Source organism: Ursus arctos, unplaced genomic scaffold (assembly GCF_023065955.2).
Source record: "Ursus arctos isolate Adak ecotype North America unplaced genomic scaffold, UrsArc2.0 scaffold_3, whole genome shotgun sequence".
NCBI lineage: Eukaryota > Metazoa > Chordata > Mammalia > Carnivora > Ursidae > Ursus > Ursus arctos.
In genome coordinates, this window is record NW_026622985.1 from 14,666,363 (window position 1) to 14,677,323 (window position 10,961).

At 40.8% G+C, this 10,961-nt stretch overlaps 1 gene segment (V, D, J or C); it reads left to right on the forward strand.

The window, feature by feature from the left end:
• Nucleotides 1-10,112, forward strand: part of LOC113265892 (T cell receptor gamma constant 2-like) — a 43,229-nt gene extending 33,117 nt beyond the window's left edge. The window contains 2 exon segments of the C gene segment in view: nt 7,660-7,707; nt 9,537-10,112. Of these exon segments, the coding sequence occupies nt 7,660-7,707; nt 9,537-9,679 (191 nt within the window).
• Nucleotides 10,113-10,961: the final 849 nt, after the last annotated feature.

Genomic DNA, 10,961 nt, shown 5'->3' on the forward strand with positions numbered 1-10,961 from the left:
ACTGTCCTTACAAATCTTAATAGAACCTGAAATGCAGCTTTGAGGCAATTCAAAGTCCACCTATTCCTTTACCTATCCCCAAACTTCTCCTGTTTATCAAAGGGGGCTTATAAATACTGGCTTTAGGAAAGCAAAGTCCTTCTTGGAGGAAATTGCTTTCTTTCTCTGTCCTTAAAGGTTATACATCTTATCATGTCTTTGAAATGTAAACATAGCTCACAAATGCCTGAGACTGAGGGAAACCAGGGAAAGAGGCCTTTTTAAAATACAAACAGCTTAAAGGGCTCTTGTACCTAACCTCTAGCACAGTCTCCTTAATAATTCCAGAGACAAATGCAAATATTAACATTTTCTCCATAAATATTAGTGGCTCCAGAGTTTTTGCACCAGTCTGTGAGTCAATAAATATACATTGTCAATGTGTGATATTTTTCTCTCTAGATGGTTTTGCCAAAATTAATTTGTAAAGAGCTCTATTTCCCTGGTTTGAGTATCAGCCCTTATAAGGATTGGGCATTCTAAAACGCTCAGAAAGATAGAAACTGACCCCCAAGTGTTTCAACTTTGCATGATCTGGGCAAATTTTCCCTCGTGGGACTAAGTAAAATAGGCATATCATTATTCCTTTATCATCACTGAAATTAGTAATTTCAGGTGCCTGGATTTACTAAAATTCAAGTAAGTAGGTGTGATCTCTGTTACAAAATGTTACAGGAAATAGCTTGGGAGAATCATGGACTTTGATGTTTCATAAGGTGTTTAGATTTTTTTAATTTTAATTCCGGCTAATTAACACACCATGGTATATTAGGTTCCTGTGCACAATATAGTGATTCAACCCCTCCATGCATCACCTGTGTGTATCAGGACAAGTGCACCCCTTAATCCCCATCACCTATTTCACCCATCCCTCCTATGTCTCATCAAGTTTTTATGGGTAATCTCAGCTAAACTGTTAGGAACAAGTACATTGAAGAGATGTTAAAAAAAAAATACAAAATTTTAGCTAACATTTTAAATCATCTCCCAAATTTGGGGGGACGGGACTTAAAACCTTAAGGTCCTGCTGAGATAGGTCACTTGTTAAATTAAGTTATATTTATTAAGTATCTAGATCATTTCCAAGCAACATAAAATACTAAAGTATTAAGGAATAAACAAAGTTTATCTACTTTTGGTTTCCTTATTGCAGAGGAACTGAAGATAAATCTGGGCCTGGTCATATTCATATTTTGTGCTTTACTGAAAGACTGTTTTAGGAAGGAGCACACCTTTCTAGAAATTATGAAATGTATTCATAAATTTGGCATATAAAAAATGTTGGTGAACAAAAGTTCACAATTGCTTGCTTACTAGATTTTTATAAAAATGAAGGTTTCTAATGGTTAAGAATTCTAATATATGTAGTACAGACTACTGGAAATAATATGGGAAACAACGTGGAATGCAAAGAAAATAAGATGTGTGCTTTTAGTATGAAAAAGTATGAGGAATGGAAATATATTTTTTGAGGGGAGAAAGTGGGATTTTGTTCTAAAAGGGAGACTGGTCATCTAGAGAGGGTGAACTGGGGACAAAATCTGAGTATAAAAGGGAAAAATGGAGAGGTTCATACAAAGGCGAAGTTAGGACGGGAATGTTACGTGTGGTCAGGGCTGACTAAGATTGGAATGAAGAATTTTCAAATCAGAAGTAAGGTGGTGCAGCATTAGAATTTGGTTTTCTCCTTGCCAAAAGGACAAATGGTTTTTGGGGTTTTTTTTTTTTGTTTGTTTGTTTTCTTTGGAGTTTTGGTCTGCTTAAGTATCTTTGACCTGGAACATTCCAAAGGATTTGCTAAACTAGTTTGGCTTATTTTGTGTGTCGAATTTCATGGAAACCATTGTCAAAGAAAACTTCGTACTAAGTTTCCTTGATACTGATTTGTGAAATTGTGGCAAAAGTAGGAAAGGTCCATTCTGGTTCTACAAAAATGGCCGCTCATTGCCAGACTTGGGCTGTCCTGATGTCCTTGTAACATGGCACTGGTCAGCTTCTGAATCAGAGAAATGAAGGTGGGGGAACATGGCAGTGTTTTCAACAAAGAGTCAGGGCTAAGGAAAAGCTAGGACAATCACTTGGTTCCTCCAGGCTCCCTTGGCAAACCCCATTTCTCTTTGTTTTTGTTTTTTCAATCCTTTACCCAGCATAGGGAATTTTAAGTGACTCAAATTATAAATGGTCATCACTGGGAAGACTTCTATAAGTACAAAATGGTTTTCCATCAATGTCTAATTTGTCAGTTCCATAATTCTGGAAAAACTGTTTTTTCTCCAGAGCCTTTATGTCTCATCTCTCTGAACCCTTTCAAAACCTGCAGCTGCGATTCATTCCACTGCCACTTAGTGTGGGTTGTCAATATGTGCTTGTCATTATGTGTATATCTTCCGGATGGGTGAAAGCCTTTCCCTTTCTGAGAGGCTGATACCCTCATTGTGCCAAAGACACTGTTGAACATGGGTTTACCCCTTGGGGCATGCTTTCTATGATCTTCAGTGACCAAGGCTCCTACTTCACTGGGCAAATCACAGGAGCCTTTTGGAAAACCTTGAAAATTTCTTGGAATTGTCTCAGGGTACAACCTTCCACTGATCCTTTGTGTGGCCTGCTAGTCTGACCAGCTAGAGTAAGTCTCCAATGTCTGACGCTGAAGCCTGTCATCACCAGGTTATGGAAGGCTTCCTAGATCACAATTAAAAGGATCCTGTCAGTCACAGTTACAGCCTGGTGAGTAGGTATTTTACACACATCATCAGAGGAAGATACCCTTGGAAGTTTCTAGTAGAAGAGAGACCTTACCAAGTGCTCCTGCTGTAAAACTAAAGGTTGAGCCTTGTACGCATCACACACCTAGAGAAGTCTCTACCTGACACCTGGGTCTGCCCAGACACCGGAGTTTCTGAATCAAATGGAGAGACAGAAAAGTAGCTGACATCCAAACAGACTGCTTTCACCTAAACAGGGGTTCAAGACGTCATACTTGAACTAAATATGAAATCCTTTCTCCCTCTTTTCATTTCCTTTACTCTGGCAACGGCCTGTATCTCCCAGGTCATTGCCAAGGGGGCTAACCTCGGAATTAGAGCAACCTATTATTTCAGGCTAGGAGAAACACCTCAACCTGCTCCTAAGTTTTCTCAAGGCAAATAAGACACCTCATTGGTTGATTCCTCTAAAGCTACAGCCTGAGTTAGTATGACTACCAAGAAGCCGCCAGGATTCACTAATTTGCCCGGTCCTACTTCCCTGGTTAGGAATAAATGTAAATGAGGTATGATGAAGACTTTCTCCTTCGTTCTTGAAATCACTGCAGAATCCCTCCTAAAGCAATGGCTGCCCAACAAAAGTCCTTAGACTCTGGCCAAAGCAGTGCTTGAAAGTCAGATAGCCCTGGATTATGACTCAGCTGAGCAAGGCTGGATCTGTGCTGTCGGCAACACCACGTGCTATACCCAGATGAACACTACCGGGGAAGTTAAAACCCAGTAAGATCAGATCACGGTGCCAAGCCACTTGGCTTAAAAGAGTGGCTCCTTCAGCAGGGTATTTCTTGCTTATGTGATTTTAATTGCGTTGAGTCTTGGGGACCATGGCATCAAATGGCACTCCAAACACGGGGAGTTATCCTGTTTAGAGGCATCATAACAACCTGCTTGGTGTGTTATGTTCTCTCAGAAGCTTGACATGCAAATTCAAAGCCAGTAATCTCCAAGCATATGATCTTTCTAAGTCTGGAACATCACAAAAGAATGAAGAGAATGACCAACTCAAAAACTGTAAAGGTGAAGTGGTAACCCGTGAATGTCACAAGGGTTAAGCAAAAAGGTCAAGACCTGTGAATATCACCCAGAGGAACAACAAATACTGTGAGAACTTCAGAGCAGTTGCTGAGAGTGGTGGTAATGCCTCAGTTTTGATCACAGCGCTCAGTTAAGCTGAGAAGCTGATCAAAAGGCAGGGCTGTTAACAAGGAAAACCACAGGCTCAAAATATACTCGCTTAGCTTAGGACCACAAGTCAGTAAACCAAGGCTTCATAGCTCCCCAGCTGCAGTTTCAACACCCAGAACTGGAACCTGTAACCAGTGGACATGGGAATTTCCTGATCAACGCTAGGAACTTACTGACTGACTCCTCCATTCTCCTTAGGAGTATGACCTTGCCTAAAAACAATGGATTCTTTGCTAATAATTTTTTTATTTTTATTTTTTTAAGTTTTTATTTAAATTTCAGTTAGTAACACAGTGTTATATTAGTTTCAGGTGTACAATGTGGTGATTCAACACTTCCATACACACCCAATGCTCATCACAAGTGCACTCCTTTATTATTATTATTATTATTATTATTATTATTATTATATGTTAGTCACCATACAGTACTTCATTAGTTTCTGATGTAGTGATTCATTGTTTGCGTATAACACCCAGTGCTCCATGCAATATGTGCCCTCCTTAATACCCATCACCGGGCTAGCCCATCCCCCGAACCCCCTCCGCTCTAAGACCCTCAGTTTGTTTCCCAGAGTCCATAGTCTCTCATGGTTCATCTTCCCCTCTGCTTCCCCCCCTTCCTTTCCCCCTTCCTTTTCCTAATGATCTCCCTGCTATTCCTTATGTTCCACAAATAAGTGAAACCATATGATAATTGTTTGCATCAACATGCATGGAACCGGAGGAAATTACGCTAAGTGAAATAAGTCAAGCAGAGAAAGACAATTATCATATGGTTGCTAATAATTTGTTTTCACTCCCTCTCCATCTTGAAAAACCTCTTTCTTGTAGCCCTTTGGAGTTCCCCTCTACTTGTTAGATAGGATGATGCCCGATTCATGAATATGTTGATAAATATAGCCAATTAGGTCTTTAGAATTTACTCATTTAAATATTTTTTTATTTCCCAGATTCTTAGTTTGTCCAATGATCAAATTAGGATTAAACAGTTACCTGTGTTTCTCCTGACCTGTGATGAAGAGCAAATGAAATTATGTCAGTGAAAATGCTTGCTGTTAAAAGCATAACATAGATGAATTTATTCTTATACTTATTGTATTTACTTATATCCTTTCCTAAAACTAAGGTAAGATGAGACAGACAGCCCCAGTTTTTTTTTTTTTTTTTATTTCTACAGCTAACAGAGAGGACTCGAATGAGCAAGGCATAAATTTAATGCAACCACTGGGCTGAAGTATCCTGTTAGGTTTTGATTTTTCTAGTGTGCAGGGAAATGTAAAAAGTATAGTAGGTTCCATGGTGATGATTATGGTAAGGGAGAAGTTCCTGTGTATATGATGTGTTTTACGTAGCACTTATTTCTGAAAGGAATGTCTCCCAAGGTCTTCTCATAGCAACAAAGCTAATAAGGGCATTTTTTTTTTTTTAAGATTTTATTTATTTATTCGACAGAGAGAGACAGCCAGCGAGAGAGGGAACACAAGCAGGGGGAGTGGGAGAAGGAGAAGCAGGCTCATAGCGGAGGAGCCTGATGTGGGGCTCGATCCCATAACGCCAGGATCACGCCCTGAGCCGAAGGCAGACGCTTAACCACTGTGCCACCCAGGCACCCCTTATAAGGGCATTTCTGTTAATGCAATTCTGCAGCAGATTTCTAGCGCTGGTCATGGGAGTTTTCTGTTGTTTTTGTTTTTGACAAAAGCTTGTATATATGTGTGTATATACATGAAAGCACAGAACAATGGAGCAATTCTGAAGAGAGATAAAACTCATCTTGTCCACATTTTTGACCAACCTCGATTGAGAAAGGGCAACTAGGCACACATACAGCTTTTATTATGAAAATTGTTACTTTGCTGTCTTTACATCATTCAATGCATGCTGACAAGAGATTGTTATTTATCTTTTTTTTTTACATTTTTATTTTAGTTCCAGTTAGTAAACATACAGAGTTATATTAGTTTCAGGTTCAAATGTGATAAATACAGTCACTGTATGGAAAAGAAAGAGACATTTAATGCACTTTCAAGTGAGCTCTTGAGGATCTTTTAACGTTGAACGTATTTATACTAACGTTTTCCTTCTTGGGATTTACCCCAAAGCTTATACCTCAAACCCATTTCTTCAGGGGCAGACCAAAATAAGATTGTGTGGCGTGCATAAAATTGTACACCGGAACCATGTCTGTGTGGACAAGGACACATGGACCGGAAAAAAAGACAAACCAAAAGAAACTTGCAACTCTCCCTTTCTGTATCCATTGGTCAATGATCATTTAAATAATTTTGTCTTTGTATGTTTGTTGGGTGTTTTTTGTTTGTTTGTTTGTTTTGTGTTTCTACATTGTAGATAAATACAACTTCCACCTCAGGCTTTATATATTCAGACAACTATCAATGTGACTTGGCCTATCCTTCTATCCCTGCAATTTTAAGGGCACTGAAATGCTAAGGTTTTAGGGGGCTATGGGTAGCTCAGTTGGTTAAGCATCTGCCTGCGGCTCGGGTCATGATCCCTGGGTCATGGGATTGAGTCCTGCTTTGGGCTCCCTGCTCAGTGGGGACTCTGCTTCTCCCTCTCCCTGTGCCCCTTCCCCCTGCTCGCGCTCTCTCTCTCTCAAATAAATAAATTAATTTAAAAAAATGCTGAGATTCCAAAATAAAATGGTCATTTGCTAAGATTATGCTATCTAGAAGAGATGATGTCTGATTGTCCACGATGGTGGAGTTACATTCGATTTCTATGAGGTGTTTTACAAGGTGCTTTCCAACGCTCTCGCTCATCTAAACCCCCGCCACCATCCATTGAGTGCTGGCTCTGCCAGTCACTGGTATGATTCTCTGCAAGGTATTAGACTCTTGAAATCTTATTTCCTTCTGGGTAACACGGAGCCCTTCAAATTCAGCTCATATCAGTGTAACTAGAGGATCAGATGAGATAATACATTTGAACCTTTAATAGAGCACCTGGCACAGTAATAATCAATCAATAGGTATTGGCTTTTATTCATATTGTTGTCCTGTCCACAAACACCACCCACCACTCCAGAAAACCACGTGCGGGAGTTGATGACATTGGGAATATGCACACTTTGGAAAGGTAAGGACTCTCTCTTTTGCTTAGATGGGAAATTGATCTAACCCAGACTCCTTCCAACATGTAAGATTCTGCTGTGGATTCTAGCGTTGGATGAATTCATTTTAGTAGCAACCCTTCATGTCGGCAGTGGGTGCCGAGAACTATACAGCTGCCACTGTTTCTGGCTATTTTTCCATTCAGCAAGCATTTATAGATCACCCACTGTGCAGCAGGGTCTGAGCGAGGAGCTGGGAGCACAGAAGGAAAACAAGATAGTCTTAGGCATTTACCCTCCGATTGTGGGGCAAAAATAGAAAAAAATGCATCATTCATGAATTTCAACATCTTCATGTGCAGAAATACAATGTATGAATTACATAAAATCAGACCAACCATTTCTGGACTTGTGGGGCTAATATTTGTGATGTCTCTCTCCTCTTTGTTGACAAATTGTATCTATTGATCAATTTATCATCTATCTATCTATCTACCATCTATCTATCGATTATCCATCCATGTATCCACAACACAGACACATGTCAAAGAATGGATATGAACACTTGAATAATACTTGCTCTCATTTGTTTCAGAGCTCACTGCCATTAACTCCACAAAAGCTGCTCTGAATGATGAAAATGGTAAGTTTTTGTCTGCTTGCCTTTAAATTATGCTACAGCATTTTTTCTACTGATCAAATAACCTTTGACCTTCCCTGGCTTCAAGGAGAAACCACAGAATGGTTGGATCTTGCAAAATAGACTGAGTGATATTTTTTTTTTTAAGATTTTATTTATTTATTTGACAGAGATAGAGACAGCCAGCGAGAGAGGGAACACAAGCAGGGGGAGTGGGAGAGGAAGAAGCAGGCTCATAGCAGAAGAGCCTGATGTGGGGCTCGATCCCATAACGCCAGGATCGCGCCCTGAGCCGAAGGCAGACGCTTAACCGCTGTGCCACCCAGGCGCCCTGACTGAGTGATATTTTAAGTCAATCCATCATTTCTCAGGAGTTGCCTTCACACCGTAAATGCTGGTTTGGGTGTGAGAAGACTATAAATTAGGGCTGCAGTGATGTGCTCTGAAGTCTTTCAAAAATAAGACTTCACTTCTGTGGCCTTTGTTTCTACTGACTGAGGAAAACATGTTATCAAGTTGCTTCTAGATTTTTTACGTCTCTGTTCTTGTTCATATTTGATAACATGAACTGGCACTGAGAGCTTCTCACGCAGAAGGCGTTGTGCTGCGCTGTGAGTGCATTTTGTTTCATTGTCTTAATGCTCACTGTGAAGGATTTTATTCCCATTTTACGCACTTAAGGCGATGAACTAAAATTAATTCAGTCTCCATACCACACAGCTTCCTCTTGGGCTTCAACCCATCCCATCTGAATCAGGAGTTCACAAACTTACCCAGTTTTTTGTCTTCCTTTAAATCCCAAATCCAACGCCCCGAGGCGGGTGCACACGTGGGGAGGGGGTGTGAACGCAAGGCTTCTGGGGCCGCAGACTGGATTTAAACTCCACTCTTTTAATGATCAGTTGCATGAATATGAGTAAACGATTTACATTTTTTAAGCCCACCAAAAGCTACACAAACACCACATAATTCAGTTATAGAAACTATAACGTGGCATAAGTGGAATGTCTAGCCTAGGTCATCACTTAGCTGCTACGTCACAAGTACTAGCTCCTGGCCCTTTCTCCCCACATACGAACAAAGGCAGTGATGAGGATCATTGGTTCTAGCCCTGCCGATCCACCCTCCACGTTCATTATCAAGGGACTTCTAATCATCATCATCATCCGACTTTATAGTTTTGCTTAATCATGTTGATGTCTTGGGTATTTATTGCACGTGGAGGTGCACAATTAAGGAGCAGTTAAGAAAGCGTTCTTAAATGCCGTGTTGCTGGGATCGAAACCTGGATTCTAGTACTTCTAGTTGCATGAAATCAGGCAAATGGCTTCTCTCTCTGTCCTCGGTTTATCTGTAAAATGGGAATGAAAATAATAATCTCATAGGTTATTGAAAAATTAAATAAGAATTAAGCTCTGCACGCAAAGTTCTCAAAATAAGTGACATTTAGTTTGTACTTAATAGATATTGCCTCTTATTCGTACTTAGGGACACTGTGGGGATGAAGAAATGCTAAAAGCTATTTATCACCAATCTCTTTTTCCCCACTGGATTCATTCATGACCAATACAACCTTACTTGGGAACTTATTATACTTTGGAAATTCTAGGTGAATTTGGAAATTTAGATTTTTGACTGCCTTGACCTGCAAACTGGGTTCTGAGTTATCTTGGTGGTGGTGGTGGTGATGGTGGTGTTGGTGTTTACCAGTTGTGCTGGTGTGAGAGTGTCACTTCAACCCAGGTCATCAGAAATATATAGTCACCCCTCACCCATTAATAAGTCTTAGCCTTTCAAAACAGCATGTGAAATTAATAAAATGCTTCTTTCAGACATCCTACAGCTGCAGCTCAGGAACACATCTGCCTACTACACCTACCTCCTTCTCCTTGTGAAGAGCCTGGTCTACTCCACCATCATGGCCGTCTGTCTGCTCGGGGGACCAGCGCTCTATGGCAATGGGAAGTGTTCCTAACACATGGTGGCACAAGGTTCCACTTTTCCCCATCCTATTGTCCCTAAAAATGTCTGGTGAGGATCTAGTGGGGCTTTCTTTCTGGGATTGGGTTATTTCCATTCATATGTGTCTTTTTCTCTTGTGTCATTATTGTAGAACGGGTTTACAAACCGCTGGGCAAACAGAAACTTTCACTCTGCAGCAAGAACAAATGCTGCAATGACTCAGGAGTGGGGCCGGAGGACCATCCACAGGGGCTTCAGCACCACTCTCTCCTTAGTGTCCCCCAGCTCCTTGGACACCCAGTCCCCATGCCTCTGAGTAGAGCCAGCATCCTGGACTCTTTCACCAGATGACTGCCAGGAAGCCTTTTAGTTTACATACCCGGAAGCCGCCATCCTTGCTAGCTGAAGCTTATACTGTTTTTCATCATAGGCACAATAAAAGCAATCAAAAGTCTGCTTTGGCCTCTATGTACTTTCATTTCGTGCAATCTAACTGAGAGTTCTAGGTAAGGGACAACATGACAACTGAGCCTTCCTCTTAAGCATTGGTTGTGATAATGGTCAATTCCACATTTCTAATTCTTTCCCTGAGATACTCCTTATGACGCCTTCTTTGGGGCACTGGCCCCAGAGGAGCCACAGCCAGTAAAGGTGCCCAAGCTATTTCTCCTTCAAAGTTCAGCAGATTCACTCGTTTGGTTGAAGATGCTCTGGTGGTGACAGTGTAACCTGTCACATGACTGGTGGGTGTGCTCAGACCTATTCCAGTGTTGCACGGGCACCATGTTTCCTGATCTCACAAGAACCCCATGAGAGCTGTACTAATACTAGAAAAGTAGAGTGGCTGAGGGATTAAATGCTTGGACTCTGAACCAGAATGCCTGGATTTAAATCTTGGGACTATAGCTATTTGAACCCTCTGTGGCATAATTTTCTCATTTGTCAAATGGAGTTATAGTGGGCCCTGTCCCTGGAGTCGTGTGCGTGAGAGGAGCTAATTATGTGGGTACATGCGAGTTCTCAACACCATTAGCATCTGCTGTTGGCAGCTCTAAGTTAGGTAATAGATAACACACGCAACGCACGCACACTAAGTATGACACTCATTTCTAGGTGTGTGTCTATTTCTACAAACATGGGTGTAAAACAAAATGTTCAGTGTGAGGTAAGTTGGTGAAAAATTTAATAATTGCGCATTTTCTATTTTCACTATGAATGCATTTAGAGTAATGACGTTTACATTTTAGAATTCAAACAATGTCTTGTTTAAAATTGGGAAGGATTGGGTGCCTGGT